This window comes from Amphichorda felina, assembly GCF_050947745.1.
Source record: "Amphichorda felina strain 45539 chromosome Unknown scaffold_9, whole genome shotgun sequence".
Taxonomy (NCBI): Eukaryota; Fungi; Ascomycota; class Sordariomycetes; order Hypocreales; family Bionectriaceae; genus Amphichorda; species Amphichorda felina.
Genome location: NW_028145041.1, coordinates 1760360 through 1778099, shown reverse-complemented (window position 1 = coordinate 1778099; position 17740 = coordinate 1760360). Strand labels below are relative to the sequence as shown.

The 17740-nt window shown below is 54.6% G+C and overlaps 5 protein-coding genes across 5 annotated transcripts; 3 read left to right on the top strand and 2 right to left on the bottom strand.

The window, feature by feature from the left end:
• Positions 1-747: 747 nt before the first annotated feature.
• Positions 748-4854, top strand: ucp12 (RNA helicase; the record flags this gene model as incomplete). Its single annotated transcript, XM_083198475.1, has 2 exons — positions 748-4546; positions 4604-4854. 2 exons carry the CDS (start codon positions 748-750, stop codon positions 4852-4854), a joined length of 4050 nt encoding a protein of 1349 aa, XP_083046210.1.
• Positions 4855-5175: 321 nt separating this feature from the next.
• HNT3 (DNA 5'-adenosine monophosphate hydrolase) lies at positions 5176-6081 on the top strand (the record flags this gene model as incomplete). The annotated part of the gene is made up of 2 exons (XM_083198474.1): positions 5176-5266; positions 5324-6081. The coding sequence occupies 2 exons, from the start codon at positions 5176-5178 to the stop codon at positions 6079-6081; spliced, it is 849 nt and encodes a 282-aa protein (XP_083046209.1).
• A 491-nt stretch (positions 6082-6572) lies between these two features.
• Positions 6573-7148, bottom strand: ACO1O0_009120 (uncharacterized protein; the record flags this gene model as incomplete). The annotated part of the gene is made up of 1 exon (XM_083198473.1): positions 6573-7148. One exon carries the CDS (start codon positions 7146-7148, stop codon positions 6573-6575), a length of 576 nt encoding a protein of 191 aa, XP_083046208.1.
• Positions 7149-7794: 646 nt separating this feature from the next.
• ACO1O0_009119 (uncharacterized protein) lies at positions 7795-9166 on the bottom strand (the record flags this gene model as incomplete). Its single annotated transcript, XM_083198472.1, has 3 exons — positions 7795-8599; positions 8659-8807; positions 8957-9166. The coding sequence occupies 3 exons, from the start codon at positions 9164-9166 to the stop codon at positions 7795-7797; spliced, it is 1164 nt and encodes a 387-aa protein (XP_083046207.1).
• Positions 9167-11787: 2621 nt separating this feature from the next.
• Positions 11788-13630, top strand: ACO1O0_009118 (kinesin-3 family protein uncB; the record flags this gene model as incomplete). The annotated part of the gene is made up of 2 exons (XM_083198471.1): positions 11788-11968; positions 12027-13630. 2 exons carry the CDS (start codon positions 11788-11790, stop codon positions 13628-13630), a joined length of 1785 nt encoding a protein of 594 aa, XP_083046206.1.
• Positions 13631-17740: the final 4110 nt, after the last annotated feature.

Genomic DNA, 17740 nt, shown 5'->3' with positions numbered 1-17740 from the left:
ACCGATGATGGGAGGATGTGTCTTGCTGGGATGGGAGGAGATCTCGGCGTTGAGGCCAGTGCTAGTGCATCTTGGCTTTGGATGGAACACATGTTACGGCTAGCGTGACAGTCAAGTGGCTGATAAAACACATAGATCCGTAGCGACCAAAAGAATTCCCCTTTATTACCCCTTCATCTAAGTTGAGCCTCCGTCTTCCAAGATGTGCTTTGACGTACGTAGACGACATGCGCTTCACCATAACCCGGTAGTCAGTCTCAAAGTCCACATTTACCATATTTCGCGAGAAATGCGCTATCAGTGACGATTCCCTCCAGCATTCAATTTTCCTGGCGCGACTCATGCAAAGTTTTCCTTTTAACTTACGCAAACCATGCGGTTGGAGGCCATTGTCAGCCCCCGATCAGTTGGTGTTGTCCCTGCACTGTGCATTCAGCCCCACAGTCGCTGGGGTACACAGTGCGGAATGTCCAGGCTCCGCACAGCCAGTGACGACAAATTCTATTTCCCTCTCATCTCAGGCAAACGTGGGGCACCGCCGAGTCTCTAAACAACAACGCAACGGCCTTGCGCATCCGACAAATCCCTGAAGCCTCGGAAGTAGATGATACACTCATCTATTTTGGGTTTATAAGGCCCGCTCGGAGCAGCTGAAGAAGATCCGTTCCTAGCACTCCCGCTACATGGCGCAGGAGAACTGAGTTCACCAGCTGTGTTGAGTCAGCGATCCGGATACCTTCATACGAGATGGTCAAGAAGGGGAAAGGGAAGGGGGAGCCTTCAGGCCCAACCGCAGGTCCATCTCCCAAAGAAACCGGCGGCAAGGGCAAAAAGGGCCAGAAAGGCACACCGGTCCAAGAAGAACTACCCCCTCCTGGACCCCCCAAACCCACAGTCAAACAAATCATTGGCGGCTCCTCATGGACCGGCAAGCTCCCCGTCAACCTGCTGAGCGAGCACTGCCAGAAGCAGCACTGGGACAAGCCCGTCTACGACACCAGGAAGACGCCAGAGGGCTTCTCCGTCTGGGTCACGCTGAGCGCAAAGGACCCTAAGACGCAGGAGGTCACGCGCCTCGAGCCGTTTCGCATCCCGGCCACCCACAAGCACCTAGTCCTGCGTGATACAGCCCTCGAGGCCAAGCATGCGGCCGCAACGTATGCGCTGTTCCGTGTTTGCAACATGCAGAACAAGCACATGGTGCTCCCGCCCGACTACAAGTCGCTGTGGAAGGACTTCCAGGCACTTAAGGCGCAGGATGTCAAGGACGGAAAGGATTGGATGTACGAGGCTGATCCCTTCAAGACGTTGAGGGAGCGCGAGGATGCCAAGGCCAAGGCGGACAAGAAGAGAAAGGAGATTGAGCAGGCGAAAGCCAAGGCCAAGGAGATGCCCGGTGCGGCTGGTCTGGCCTTGCTCAACAAAGCAGGCAGCGGATCAGGGCAGGCGAACGCCATGCGTGGGTGGGCGACTGCTCCTAAGGTGGAGATGGGACGGCAGACGCGTACGCAGCTCGAATCTCTGCTCAGAAAGGGGATAGCGTGGAACCCCCACGATGTTGAAATGTCCAAGAGTCAGAAGGACTCGGTTGTCTCCCAGCTCACAAAGCTTGGGTTCCGACATAGCCACGTTGCCGAGGCCGTGGAGTACTGCAAGGACCGCGAGGAGACGCTCGAATGGCTGCTCATCCACGTCCCCGAGGACGACCTGCCGCGGTGGGCTCTTCCCGAGAGCTACGCGGTTGGTGTTTCCATCGGGCCTACTGATTTGAAGAAGGAGGGTATCATTAAGAGACTCTCCCAAACTGGGTACTCGCTCGAACTTTGCACCCGGATCCTAACCGAGAAGGGCGGCGACGAAGGAGAGGCTGCCAATGCGTTACAGAGCCTTCTCCTAGCTGGTGGCGGCGAAGACAAGTCGTCTGATGACGATGATGACGATTTTCTCGACATGGGATCTCCAGAGGAGCAATGGCAAGAGGAGACTGCTAGCTTGGAGGCCATGTATGGGGAGAATTTCCAGCGCGATGGCGACAAGGTCATTCAGATACGCCTGGAGGGGATTAAGAACGCGGGTAAGCCAGTGGATACTTATCTACAAGTCCGGATGGCTCCAACATACCCAAAAAATCTGATCCTCGCCATTGTTTCTAACCTCCCCTCTTATATCAAACTCAGCGTCATCAGGAAGGCACTGGCGTATATGAACGAACAGCTTCAGGATGAGCCGATGAAGATCTTCCTCATGGTAGACTGGATCCAGCAAAATATGAACGATATCATCGACAAACCGGGGAGATTGGTGGATATATCTGCTGTTTCGTCAGCTGCCTCGGAGGCAAAGCCTGCTGCCGCAATCCAACGTGCAAAGCGTCCGCAAGCATCGGCAAGGTCGATCAAATGGGTTGAGAACCCGAGAAGCAAGGAGCAGTGGCTTCAACGGCAAGAGACTACAGCGCAGAAGAAGATGATATCGCAGCGCGAAAAGCTCCCAGCCTGGCAGGTTCAAGAACGGATTGTGAGGACTGTCCGCGACAATCATGTCACAATCATCAGCGGTGAGACTGGATCCGGCAAGTCCACTCAGTCAATTCAGTTCCTGCTCGATGATCTATACATGAAGGGACTTGGGGACTGTGCCAACATGATTGTTACCCAGCCTCGACGAATATCAGCTCTTGGTCTGGCAGACCGCGTCGCTGAGGAGCGTTGTGGCAGGGTCGGAGACGAGGTCGGATATACTATTCGCGGCGAATCTCGGCGTTCAAGGGACACACGAATCACCTTTGTCACCACCGGTGTCCTTCTCCGCCGCCTTCAAACATCTGGAGGCAAGGTTGAGGATGTAGTCGCAGCTCTAGCCGACGTCAGCCATGTTGTCATTGACGAGGTTCACGAGCGGAGTCTGGACACCGACTTCCTCCTGAATCTTATCAGAGAAGTGATGCGCAAGAAGAAGGATATGCTTAAGCTTATCCTCATGTCGGCAACTCTAGATGCGGCAACATTCAGCGACTACTTCACTTCAGAAGGGCTGAGGGTCGGAAAGGTCGAAATCGCTGGCAGGACATATCCCGTGGACGATTACTACCTAGACGATATTATTCGCCTCACAAGATTCAATGTCGGGGACTCTAACGAGCAGTCCCTGGGGGAAGAGGGTGCGGGCAAGGTCATTCAAAAGCTAGGGCAGCGCATCAACTACAACCTGATTGTGGAAGTAGTCACTTCACTCGATGCTGAGCTTGACTATGAGGGCAAAGATGGAGGTATTCTGATTTTCCTCCCGGGTGTAGGAGAAATCAATCAGGCCTGCCGAGCCCTGCAGGGAATATCAGCACTTCATGTTCTGCCATTGCACGCATCGCTGGAGACGCGTGAGCAGAAGAAGGTCTTTGGTAAACCTCCCCCGGGCAAGAGAAAGGTGGTTGTGGCCACCAACGTGGCCGAGACGTCCATCACCATCGATGATATCGTCGCCGTCATCGACAGCGGCAAGGTCAAGGAAACCAGCTTCGACCCACAGAACAATATGCGGAAACTGGAGGAGACCTGGGCGTCAAGAGCGGCATGCAAGCAGCGTCGCGGACGAGCTGGCCGTGTCCAAGAGGGCAAGTGTTACAAACTCTACACGAGGAACTTGGAGCAGCAGATGGCGGAGCGACCAGAGCCAGAAATCAGGAGAGTGCCGCTAGAGCAGCTCTGCCTCTCTGTGCGGGCCATGGGTATGCGAGATGTTGCATGGTTCCTAGGACGGTCGCCAACGCCACCAGATGCGCCGGCCATTGAGGGGGCTATGAGACTCCTCCGCCGTATGGGCGCACTAGACGGAGACGAACTGACAGCCATGGGTCAGCAGCTAGCCATGTTACCAGCTGACCTGAGATGCGGAAAACTGATGGTATTTGGAGCCATCTTTGGGTGCCTCGATGACTGCGTGACCATTGCCGCCATACTCAGCACCAGGAGTCCGTTTCTGTCGCCGCCAGAGAAGAGAGAGGAGTCAAAGGCAGCAAGGATGAGGTTTTATGACGGCGATGGCGACCTTCTCACAGACCTAGCGGGATTCAAAGAGTGGGATGCAATGATGTGGGATAGGATTCCCCAGCGCCAGATCAGAGGATTCTGCGAGGAGAACTTCCTGTCGTACAACACCCTGTCCGACATTTCCAGCACGCGGACACAGTACATGTCTGCCCTCGCCGAGATCGGCATCGTCGCCCCCGGCGAGGCCACACGCGACCGGTATGCGGCCTCTCAGGGCCAGCGCAACCCGCAGCTCCTGCGCGCGCTCGTGGCAGCCGCCTTCACGCCGCAGGTCGCGAGGATACAGTACCCGGACAAGAAGTTTGCGAGCTCCGTGTCGGGCGCTGTGGAGCTGGACCCGGAGGCCCGGTTGATCAAGTATTTCAACCAGGAGAATGGGCGCGTGTTCGTCCACCCGAGCAGCACGCTATTTGGCAGCCAGTCTTTCCCGGGCAACGCGGCGTACATGTCCTACTTCAGCATCATCTCTACCAGCAAGATCTTCATCCGGGATCTAACCCGTAAGTTCTTTCCCCCCTTTACCCCACCTTTTTTTAGTCTGATCTAACAATCACCAGCCTTCAATGTGTACACACTCTTGTTGTTCTGTGGCTCTATCGAGCTGGACACTATGGGGCGCGGCTTGCTGGTCGATGGGTGGCTGAGGCTGAGAGGATGGGCGAGAATCGGTGTTCTGGTGGCACGACTGAGAGGCATGGTGGACAATCTGATTTCGGAGAAGGTCCAGAATCCTGCTATCGAGCTGGGTGGCAATGATGTTGTCCGGATGGTGACCAAGCTGATCCAGCTGGATGGGCTGGACTCTTGATTTGGTATGGGGAGAACGACGTTATGTGGAACAAGACATGATATTGGACGAGGCAATATAAAGCATAGAATAGACACACTATCGTTGGTTTAAGAATATGTTCCCTTTTGATGACTGGCCTACCACACAGAAAATATTTGCCTTAGGGTTGATGAGATTGTATGAGTTGCGTGACAAATATTCTCTCGATGAATATAATGCTAAACGTTGGTACGCAAACCGAGTCATCCGCTGAGGCTGTGACTTGATCAAAACGCCCACTGTGGCGGGGCAACTTCATTCCTACAACACACCCCAAGAAGACCAGAGAAGTCGGCCAGCATGGCCGCGCCAGACTCGGGGCCCGAGGAGGCCATAACCAAAGAGGAGATCCAGGGAGAGGAGCCTCCACAGAAGAAGCCTCGCAATGCCTGTACGTCATCGTCCTTGTCACACTCAGCCTCGTGGGGCAGCACTAACACACCGGCAGTCAGTGAGCTGATGGCGCCCAAGCCCAAGCGCAACACCTCAGAGCCATCCTCGTCATCCTTTTCCAGGGGTGGAAACCCCTTCATGAACCGTAAAGGTTTGGGCGCCTACCTGGCTGACCCAGGCTCGTTCCCTGCCTCGCGTGTCATCTACCACACGCCTGACTTTGTTGCCGTCAACGACAAGTTTCCCAAGGCCACCGTCCACACCCTGCTCCTCCCGCGCTCCCCAAAGCACAACCTCCTCCACCCCTTTGACGCCCTCGCCGACGACGACTTCCGGCAAAAGGTCATCGCCGAGACCTCCCGGCTGAAGGATCTCGCGGCCGCTGAGCTCCGTCGCCAGCTGGGCAGGGACAGCAAGTCGGACGCCAAGCGCCAGGCCGTGCTCGATGGCGCCGCTGACCCCGACGACGATGGCGACGGCAGCCTCCCTGCGGGGCGCGACTGGTCGAAGGACATCATCGCCGGCGTGCACGCCGTGCCCAGCATGTCCCACGTCCACATCCACGTCCTATCGCGCGACATGCACTCGCCCCCGCTCAAGCACCGCAAGCACTACAACTCCTTCACTACGCCCTTCCTCGTGCCCCTCGAGGACTTCCCCCTCGCGCCCGACGACCCCCGGCGCCGCACTAAGGACGAGCAGTACCTGCAGTGGGGGATGCGCTGCTGGCGGTGCGGGCGTGATTTTGGTCACCACTTTAAGCAGCTCAAGGAGCATCTCGAGGAGGAGTTCGACAAGTGGAAGAGGGAGTGAGCTATATTATAGTACACTTGTCCCCTCATTGCTCCATTAGTAATGTCTCTTGTGTGAAGGTATTACAAGAAGTACAAATACAAAATGCCCCGTGGGCCACGTATAACAATGCCTAGACAACCGAATCCCAAGCCCCTGAGGTGCCCTTGACACCTACTCCAAACTCCCTCGAAACAGCACTTCAACAATATATCATCTCGAACACGCACACGCCCGCGAAAGAGCATTAAAACGATAAAAAGTGACAAGCAGGACGGTGCCACTTCGGGTCACGCACGGCACACTCATTCGCTCTCGCCACCGCACTGCAGCCAACAACGGAGGGAACCCATCAGCTGAATATCTTCTTCACCTTGGCCCATGGTGATCGACCGACTTCCTGAGCAGGTGAATCTGCGCCATCACTCTCGTCACCGCTGGCTGTTGCGTCGTCCCCGTAGCCTGCGTCGACTGCTTTTGTGTCTGAGCTTTGCCGTGTCTTAGGCCGTGATTCACTCGCCCGTGGAAGACTCACTGTCGACGTCGTCGGAGACATCTTCCATCTTGTCCTCGGCCTCTTCCTCCTTGTCCTCGCGAGCCTCCTCTTCCTCTTCCTCTTCCTTCTCTTCCTCCTCCTCGTCGACAGCCTTCTTTGCTGGGCGTCCCCTCTTCTTAGCAGGTGTCGTTACGGTGGGGGTCGTCGCAGTGGGCGTCGCAGCCGCATCAGACTTGCGCGGCCGCCCGCGCCTCTTCCCAGAGACCGTGGGCGTAGCCGGCGACGCCGTCGCTGTCTCCGCCGCCGTCACGTCCTTCTTTTCCTCCGTCGCTGCTGCTGCTGCTGCCGCCGCCGCCGCCGCCGCCTTCTTAGTGCTGCCCTTAGGCCGTCCGCGGCCTCTGCCGGGGACCTTGGGCTTAGCGGGTGTAACGGGCGCCGAGGGGTCCTTTCTAGGTCGGCCGCGGCCGCGTCCGGGGACGGGAGTCTTTTTGGTCACCCCAGCGCCGCTGCCCTTGGGGCGACCGCGTCCGCGGGGGGTGGGGGGCGGCTCGGTCGCCTCGCCTGAGGTGGCTTCTGCCTTTGTACGGGCCATGGTGGGGGAGCGTTGACGTGACTATGGTAGCTTCGGCTGGAGTGCGATGAGCACAAGGGGAGGTACCTCGATGGCAATCCCAGCGAGTTAGTACCCTGACGGGGGTTTTGATAGTCAAATTTTCGGTGCAGGAATTGTGGTGCAAGGAGAGAAAAAGCAAGAGCCGTCGCAAGACGCGTCTACTAGAGCCACGACGTGAGGTCGTGTTGTCGGTGGCACAAAATACCATTCGCTCGTTATGCGCGCTATGCTGAATTTATGCACCCCTACATTCCTTCCACCACCACACCAGGTTCCAGGTCTCTCCTGCCTGCTGCAGCCAAATATTGGAGCCTTTGTTCATGGTCTACCGATATAGTAGATGGTGAATCATTTTCTATGAGCCTTCTAATCTCGTTGGTATATCCCAATTCCACACTTAGAGTACAAACGCGACACCATAGGAAGGCCAGAGGATGACTTGGCTTGGAAGCTGGGACTTGGATACGATTGCTTTGTTCTAACCCTGCCTGCCAGCCACCCTTTACAAAATGTCCTAACACCATCCCAGATACCCCGACTGAGAACATATCATTACACGCAAGCCATGCAGAAGAACATATAAGAACCTGATTTTCGCCGCAGTCAAGACCCCGTCGCCTCCTGATCATGAAGGTACGTCCGCATTAGGATACTGGTCGTGAAACTCAGTCGCCCCGTCCAGAATAGCATCAGCATTGAGCCGCGTACTCCACCGCACCATGTCTGTCATGCCATGCTCCCTCCACCCATCCCCATGGTCACCAATATCGCTCGCCGCCCTATTTGGCCCCGCGACGCGGTGGTGCTGGAACAGGCCAGGCTGCGTCGTGAGACACGTATGCCGCCTGCGGCCCCGCGCGCCGTCGCAGAAGAAGCGCATAAGAATATCGACGGCGTCGCTGACGTCCTTGAGGGCGACCTCGTGGAGGAGTCGCTGCGCGCCGTGCTGGCTGACGGCGTAGCCCAGGGCGCAGACACCCTCCTGCGCGTGGTGGACGACCCGAGTGTGCTGCGGGTAGTCCTCGATGAGTTGGAAGGGATTTGTGAATGACCAGAGGTATCGGGTCTCCGGCACCGTCTCGTCGTCCCATCGAACCACCCGGGCCTTGGGGATCACCGGATTGTGCGGCTCGGGGAATCGCATCGCACATTGACCGAGCCATAGCATGTCCCAATTATCTCCATAGGGGGAGTAAGTCGGGGCCACCGTGGCTGGGAGTTCGTGGAAGTCCAAGTCAGGGACCACACCAGGCGACTCGGGCCTGGGCGCTGGGAACGTCGGGTCGGCATACGTGTCGGGCGATGCTGCCAACGGCTGCGTCAGAGCTCGGGTCGACAGAGCAAAATCGTGAAGCTCATGCTTCAGTCTCACGTCCCAGTCGACATCGTCCTCGAGAATGAGAGCCGTGGACAGGTTCCTGCGGACGACCCTATGGTGAGATCTCGTCAGCGCTGGGAGATTTTAGACGGGGCCACGGGCGGTTCTAACTCTTGTATGGCATTCATGTGAGCGCGCCATGTTCCCAATACGGGGTCGGCTAGGCGGTCATGATCGCGCGAGGTCGGAATGGCTTTATTGGGGATATTTGTCCCAAACACTCCGTCAATGAACTTGACCTTGATGTCGCTCAGCGACGCCTGCAGCGTGATTCCATCGCGACGGTCAGTGCGTGTGGGCAGGCCAACGACGAGAATGTCTTCAAACTACAGTTACGAGCTGTTAATATAAGTTCAAAGCCCCCGCGGGCCGTTCGTTATCTAGGTAGGTGGCGGGGAGGGTCACCCACGCCCAGCGTGCTGTTATAGACGTCTTTGAGGAGGCGATCCGCTCTTCTATCGGCCGCAGGTGCTCCCGAAGCGATTTTAGCTTGCAGGACTCCGGGGATCTGGGGCTTGAAGTTGTGACTGAGTGGCTGACTATGGAAGAAGATAAAGGCGACCAGGACGAGTGCAGCAATGGCGCACAAGGCCTTCCTCGGGGGTGTTGGAGAAATCATGGGCAGATGACCGCCTGCAAATAAAAGCAAACAATGGGAGAATGAGAACTGTCAGAATGAGAGAAAGAGAGCGAAGGTGCTGACAGCGTCAAGGGAGGTGAGTCAAGCCATCGCGCAATAATGAATGCCTTCAGAACCTTAAAAGGCCGGTAAACCAGGGTCGAGGGAGCCAGAGACAAACCCGGCCCTCCATCTCCTTTGTAACCAGACTCTAGAGGGCGCCACGAATTGGGGGTGGAATCTCATCTTGTGATGCATGCAGCCTTTCGTGGGCAGGTACAACGCTTTGGCGCAATGTCTCATTCGACAATTCCTGTCATGTTTCTAGGACAGGACGACAAGTCCATTCCGTCTGAGCCAGCAGGCTTGGCAAGAAATGCCCCTTTGGGGGGCAAGAGCCTAATGATCGACCGACTGACAAGATTCAGGATTGCGTCTAGTTGCGATATGGGAAATCGTGTATGATGATTAATTATTTCTTCCTCCATCTTGTTTGCCACGCGTCACGCAGAGGCGACATTGGAACAATGCGACAAGGCGACTTTCTCCCTTTCTATTCATTGAGGCGGGTCAACCCACCGGATTGATTGAATTGAAAAGTACTGATTTCCTGGTCTGCATGCCTCCGAGTCTCCAATGTGTTGGCGATGGTCCAAGTATAACCACGAGTAGGCGAGTGTGGCTGTCAGTAGCCGAACGAGGAACGAGTTCGAATATTGAGACGCCTAATTGCTCACATAGCCTAGTACAATTCAGGTCATGAACGTGCGGAATCTGCTTTTGGTCCTCGCTGGGATCGCGATAGCATCTGCTGAATTCCTATACCCGCCTCAAGGGAAAGTCATCTTTAGAGTTGGCCAGGTCCACTGCATCCGATACAAGACCAACTGGAAAGAATACAATATAGCACTATGGCAAGAGTCCAAGGCAGGAAACTCTGCCACGCTGGGCCCAGTAGTGTATGGTGAGTGTTAATAAATCAATCAAGGTGGACATGTGCCTCATCAGCAAGGGTATCTAACTTGATGCCAACTAGAGACTCGAAAAGGTCATAGTGACAGATTCTACTGGACAGTCAATAGCTACGATTTCGATCTGAGGAACTCGGACGTCTTCTTCTTCTGGATGTTTGAGGGTGATCGATCCAACCAGGGGAACCAGACAAACCCACAAATGTCTTCTCCGTATTTCAGGATCACGGAAGAAACTGGAGACTCACCGCACTCCTCGATGAGCAACTCATCTGCAGGAAAGCCTGTAACTTTAGAGAAAACACCTACCGCGCAGAAGTCAACGGAGAATACCGAGATACAGTCAACGGAGCTCATCGCAGAGCAACTTAAAGAGACCACCGCGCAGCAGTCAACAGAGCTCGCCGTAGAGCAGCTAACGAAGCCCACCGCGCACCAACCACCAGAGCTCACTTCCGTAATCCCCGATATCCCTACTACCACTTCTAAAGAGCTAGAGTTTTCGGCGACGCCTTCGTTCTCAACAGGCAGCACGGGAGCAGCTGAAACTTCAAACGATGAGGCAGCGGAGTCTTCAGAGTCCTTTTCCAGCGGGGCCAAAGCAGGCATCGGTATCGGAGCCGGCCTGGGCGCCATCGCGGTTCTTGTAGTTATACCTCTCGCTATATGGCGAAAGAAGCGCAAGAAAAAGCGACGGCGCCACAAGACAGTTTCATTCTGGTGTCAGGGCGGCGGGCCCAGTCAAAGCAAGCATGTACGGGGCAGTGGGCAGAACCAGGACGTCCCATCAAAACAGCCAAATACTCGATCGTACCTGTACGGAGACCAAGGCCAGCAACAGTCAGCTCGTCAAAGTCAGATCCGACATCAGTCATTTATGTCTCAAGAATACAGCATCAATGGAAGGGAGTCCCAGAGATACTATTATTCATGAAAGCATTGGGCAGCGGAAGAAACTGGAAACATAAGATGTGCCCCTCGTGTCCTTTTCAGATAAAGTGACGTGATTACCTTGGGATGAGTGACAGTCTCATCTCTCTGGCGCGGCCAGCCTGCAGGTCCTTCGCCCCATCCAACTGGGATATACCATCATCGGGATATGTTTGCTTTCGAGACAGCTTCTCCTTGTTCAGCATGCTGCTCAACTTTGGCTCTTGAGGTGTGGAATCCGGATGACGATTGTGGCACACGGAGGTGGTGGGGCAACGGAGTCAACTTGTTGCTCTGTTTCGGGTTAGGTAAGCTCATTGATGAATGTAAACAGACTCCAAGCTCATGCCACACATTTGCCTGTTCACATTGCAAACACCACGAGATGCTCCGTACTCGTACAGAATTTATTGCCAAACCTGCTAGCGAAGCGGCAAATTGCTTTTTTCCAGTTTTCCATGCCTGAAGAGGCAAGTTTTGATCAGCGCTACCAGTCGCTCCAGCCTCCCGCGTGTTGACCGCCACGGCAAGGGCCCCGGCCGCTCTTGACCTCTCGTCCCCTGCAGGCAGCTGCAACCCCAGCAACAGGGCAAGCTCGCCCAATCTGGCAACCACGTAAACAAAAGTGGATTGTGCCCGACGGCACTCGAGGTAATGTGGCACATTCTTCGCCTGCGATCTTACGACACCATCGACGAACTTCATGAGACATTGCGAACAATGGCGCTGGATACGCGATTGATGCCCGCTATGTCTCCTGGCTATGAAGCTCGTACCGTCCGCTCATCCGCCTCCACACCCTCCCTGCGGTCGCGAGATGGAACCCTTCCCATGCTCGCGAGGATGGATGGCGGGGGCAACGTGAGGGTCGTGGTCCGCGTCAGGGCCTTTCTTCAGAGAGGTAAGTCTATCGTCCGCCGGCGTCCCTCTCTATGGGATTTGCTAACCAGCCGTGACAGAGCTCGATCGTCGGGCAAGATGTCTAATCTCCATGGATCCCATCACCCAACAGACAACGCTGTCCGCCCCCGTGGACCCCGAAGCGAGTCCTAAGGCGCCTCCAAAGTCCCGCAAGATCATCGAGGAGAAGAACTTCACCTTTGACAACTCCTTCTGGAGTCACAACACCAATGACAAGCACTACGCCACCCAGGAGGATGTCTACAACAGTCTCGGAGAGGACTTTCTCGACCACAACTTTGAGGGCTACCATACCTGCATCTTCGCCTACGGACAAACGGGCTCTGGAAAGAGTTACACCATGATGGGTACTCCTGACTACCCAGGGCTGATCCCGCGAACCTGCGAGGACCTGTTTGAGCGTATCGACGCCGCCCAGAACGAGAACTCTAATGTCGCTTACAACGTCCGCGTCTCCTACTTCGAGGTCTACAACGAGCATGTGCGGGATTTGCTGGTTCCCGTTAACCCCAACAAGCCGCCCAATTACCTAAAAATTCGCGAGTCGCCGACGGAAGGTCCGTACGTCAAGGACCTCACGGAGGTGCCGGTACGCAACATTGACGAAATTCTCCGGTACATGACGAACGGTGACGCTTCGAGGACAACAGCAAGCACCAAGATGAACGACACTAGTAGTCGCAGTCACGCTGTCTTTACAATCATGCTCAAGCAGATTCATCACGATATGGAGACGGACGAGACGACGGAGCGCAGCTCGCGGATCCGGTTGGTGGACCTTGCCGGAAGTGAGAGAGCAAAATCGACCGAGGCGACGGGGGCTCGACTTCGCGAGGGTAGCAACATCAACAAGTCGCTCACCACGCTGGGTCGTGTAATTGCAGCGCTGGCCGACCCCAAGGCCCTTCGGTCTGGAAAGCGAAAGGACGTTGTACCGTACCGCGACTCTATTCTGACGTGGTTGCTCAAGGATTCACTGGGCGGCAACAGCAAGACGGCCATGATTGCGTGTATCGCCCCGTCCGACTACGAGGAGACCCTCTCAACATTGCGGTATGCCGACCAGGCCAAGAGAATCCGCACGCGTGCCGTCGTCAATCAGGACCAAATTTCGACTGCCGAGAGGGATGCGCAGATTGCTGCCATGGCAGAGGAGATTCGGCAATTGCAGCTGTCTGTTTCAGACTCGCGGCAGCGGGAGAAGAATGCGCAGCAGGCTGAGGAGCGACTGGAGGAATACCAGAACCGCGTGGCCACAATGCAGCGCATGATGGAGGAGCGCAGCATGGTGGCTGAGAGCAAGATCAAGAAGCTTCAGACGGAGAACGATGCGCTGAAGCTACACCTGAAGTTGGCTATTGAAAGTCTGAAGAACCCGATTCCACATGTCACGGTCAAAGACATGGATGGAGTGGAAGGCGACGAGGTGGAGAAGGAGAACCACTATGCAGAGGACGGATCCGACAGCGAGGTGGACTACGACTCTGACAGCACAGCGTATGGTGAAGACGACCTGGAGGATGAGATGAGGCGTTACCTGATGGATGTGGGCAACCTGCGAAAGCTCATTGGAGGGGACGTTACGAGATTCAAGGACGAGGAGAGCGCAAGAATGCCGCTTGGTGTGAGGGAGAATGTCTGACGAGGACAGGGGCCTCGGAAGGGCATAGGGAGCAGTCATTGACGTAAGCACGGTGTTTGGGATTGCCTAAGCTATGATCATGTCACGACCGGTCTGTTTATGGAGTTTATATGTTTCAGATTATTCATATGTCAGCAGCTGAATTTAACAAAGTTGAAATTGCTACTATGGAGGCGGAAGTTGGCTGCTTTCTGGAGGTGTGAATTCCTTACTTCAACCCAGCACACGGTACTACCTATCTTTATCTTTCTCGGTTCTCTACTAGGTAACTTCCTCTTCCTTTTCACTCACCAATTGCATCTCCCTTTCTCTCAGATGTTTGCCTCAGACGCCCAGTACCATGAGTCGCGCATCAAAACTTCGCGAGACACAACATAGGAGCCCCTAGTTGGATTCCCAATTGACAGGCAACGATGCAGGTGCTGTTCCTCGACGGTAGTATAATGAGCGGTCCTCCGCCTCATACCGTACAGAACTTCCAGGAGCCCCGTCTTCGAAAGCGTGCATTTGAGCCCAAATGCTATCTTCTTTGAAGATCGGGTCGACAGCGGATTCGATGGGTATGTTTGGAAGGTCTGGTTCGGGGCGACGTATCTCTGACACCTGGGTGCATGAGTTCCGCCATCCCCAGCCGTGCAGCCAGTTAGTGGGCATACTGCGCAGTTTGCTTGCCAAGTGCCTTAGGATCTGCGTTCTCGGCACATTGACTCGGTTTGTCCAAGTCAACCGGGTTATCGATCGGCGTCCGTCAGGTCTTGCCGCGCTTACGCGGATAGCTTGAGTTTCTCATCGGAATGCCTCTCAAAGTGGTTTCATGTCTCCTGGGCATCGGGTTGATGGACATGTCGTACAAAGTACAGGGACCTAAGATAATACTTTCCAAATATCGTCGTAACAAACATGACAATATTACCATGGTAAGTACTAGTAAGTCAGTATCATCATAATAAGTATATCGCTTTCGTCATAACAAAATACTAGTATACGTGAGGCCGTAAACACTTGCTCCTTGCACACTCGACCTAAATAGGTGATTTGAATCCTTCTGCTATACCAAACCACCAGAGACATAAGTCATATATCCGGCCATCCGGCGTTGATTCTGGTTGACGCGAGCCTGCCTCTGTCTGCTCCTTGCTACTGCATTCTGTGCTTCTTCCGTCTCGCAGTAGGGACACTTTGTCGAGTGTTTGGACGAGTAGTCCAGGGTCGAGTTTCGTTTAGGTTTGCTGCAGTTCTTCCTGCGTCTCTTTGCTTTGTCACAGGGGTAGGTGGTAGACTCGTGTTGCTTGTGGCCTTTTGGGCAGAATTCCCAGCGATGGGTGATGTGGACTTCCTCGCACATTGTGTTGGCACTGCGAGGCTGCAATCCGTTAGCAGGAGAAGGCGGCAGCACAGTGTAATGCAGGTAAGTCACCTGTCAAGTGAAGCAATGTGGACGAGGTGCAAAGATTTGGCTGAGTTGTAGATTCAAATTGCTGATATCTAAGTCCAACGAGTATCAAGTGGGGGCATCCAGTCCCTCTTATAGTTGAGTTGGCGAAGTGCTAAGAAATGAGGCTGGGTGTAAACCTGGAACTTGGAAGAAGTGAGGCTGGCTGGGCGAACTGTCGGGCGGCATCAAGGGATCCTCAGACGCCTTGCTCCTAGGCATTGGCTGAGCCGCGTGACGCCTGTGAGGCTGTGTTTATTCTTGTTCCACTTTGTATGTGGCGTGAGCTGCGAAGTCGTGGACTGATGCACGGTGAGGGGGCGGTGCAGTGCATCTAAGCGCATCCAGTTGACAACTATCCGCAATATGGCACTGATTATCCGTACTGAACCAGCAAACAGGGCGTTTTCGCCCTGTCACCCGATCAATCCAATCATGCTATCTTGCCTAGGCCTGTACACCTACAGCGACAACGATAAGGGCCACGGGAACGCAGAAACGTGGAAACGTGGCGCACGACTTCTTTACATACCAAGTTGAGGCTCACATTAAGCTGACTTCAAGTTGAAAATGGACAAAACGCAGCTGAACAAGCTATGCAGTAAATGCTCCGAGATCCAAGTAAGCTTCTGTTCAGCATCAAAAACAACCACATGCATCAGCTCACTGACCACCATTCAAGCTCACAGCATCCTCGACATCTGCCCAGGGGGTCAACACGTTGCACGATGCCTTCGGCGAATTTGTCCTGGCAGTCCAGCAGGACTGTTTCCTCTGCAACGCAATCTGGGACCGTATGAAGGATGGAATTCCGGGTCCTTGGAAGCCGCTGCCTACACTCTGGAGCCCAGTATCGTATTGGGTCCAGAGCGACAGTCACCGATCGCACTGGTATCGCCTCACGATTGACTATCCTGGGCTTCTACGCGCTGGGTCAGGTGGTGTCGTTAGCTACAGGCTCGTGTCATCAGGCTGTATGGGCTTCATCCTCCCTGCAGGTTTATTTTCATACATGAAGGCTGATCTTGACCCCTCAGGTGACCCAAACCTCGTCGACACGTTTCTAGACGTGAACCTCGACGCCTCGACAGCCTCCCCCTCATCTCTGAAGATAGCTCTGGCCTGGAATCAGAACTGCCACGGCCATCATAGCAGTTGCAATGAGTACGCAGGCAGAGGATCAAAATTATGGCTTCCGACACGGCTTATTGATATTGGTCAATCCGATGCAAAGCACTGGAAGCTTTGCACCACAGCCACGGATATTGACAAGACATGTCCGCTGCCACAGTATCTTGCGCTCAGCTACAGATGGGGTCCAAACCCTAGTCTCCTCTTGCTGAATTCAACGTTTGCTGATTTCCGCCGGGGAATGCTCATCAGTCAGCTACCAAAGACGTTCCAGGATCTGGTTGTCGTTGCAAGAAATTTCTCCATTCGCTATGTGTGGATCGATGCCCTCTGCATCATACAAGACTCGACCCAAGACTGGGACGCAGAGGCACCGACAATGCGTATGGTCTATTCCAGTTCGGCATGTACCATAGCAGCATCGGCATCTTCGGACGAGACTGGTGGACTGTTCCGGCCACGAGATGCCACTGCTATCCGAGCTGGTCTAGTTGCTCTGAAATCGCCCAACTCGGAGACAAGATCTTTCCACATCTTTGAAAGAAACTACTGGGACAGAAATATCAACAGAGGACCGCTTCACAAACGAGGATGGGTCTTCCAGGAGCGCCACCTATCGTGTCGAATTATATACTTTACCGGTCACCAGATCATGTTTGAGTGCTTGGAGGGCGCAAGATGCGAGGCTTTCCCCGATGGAATCCCATACCACGTATCTGACAAGGGCTTGGATCCATTATGGAACTTTGCCGCAGAAAAACATCGGTCCTCCCCAGGTACTTCACCGTCCTCCTCGCAAGAATGTTTGATGCCAAATCACGTGTACCTCGCGTGGCGTGATCTCGTCAAGAAATATGCAAACTGCTCCTTCACCAAGACCAAGGACAAGCTACCAGCCTTTGCAGGTATTGCAAAGCTCTTCCAGGAAATCACAGGAGATGAGTACTTTGCCGGGCTATGGAAGTCACGCCTGATCGAAGGACTAGACTGGCGGGTTTATGCCCCCGAGTTTGAGCAGCCAGAGGAGTATCGTGCACCGTCCTGGTCCTGGGCATCACTAGATGGGCCTTTCAAGCCGTCCGTTTCGGGAGACTTCACTCAGTACCTCGTGAACGTCGTGGATGCCAAAGTCCAACCACGGGGATCAGACCCTACAGGTGCCATACTTGGGGCCCATATCAAGGTCCAGGGAGCACTTGTACGGGGTTCCTGTACTCAGCTCAAAAGCGACGGCCAATGTGTGCTTTCTATTGGATCACATGCTGTGCACACCCATCTATTCTTGGACAGGCTGAATACCAAACTTCACAATGGGGACTTCGTCCACTGCCTTCCGCTGACTTCGGAAATCCCTTTTGATGGGACCTCAAGTCAGACGACTGAAGTATTCTGTCTCATCCTAACGCCTGCTTTAGGTTCGAAACAAGTGTCATATCGTCGGATCGGACACTTCGTTCTTGATGATATAAACAGCCTGGCTTGCTTCGGGTTCGCCTCAGATGAGGATGGTTTGTTGGCTTTGGACTCAGCCAAGAGACTACAGCATG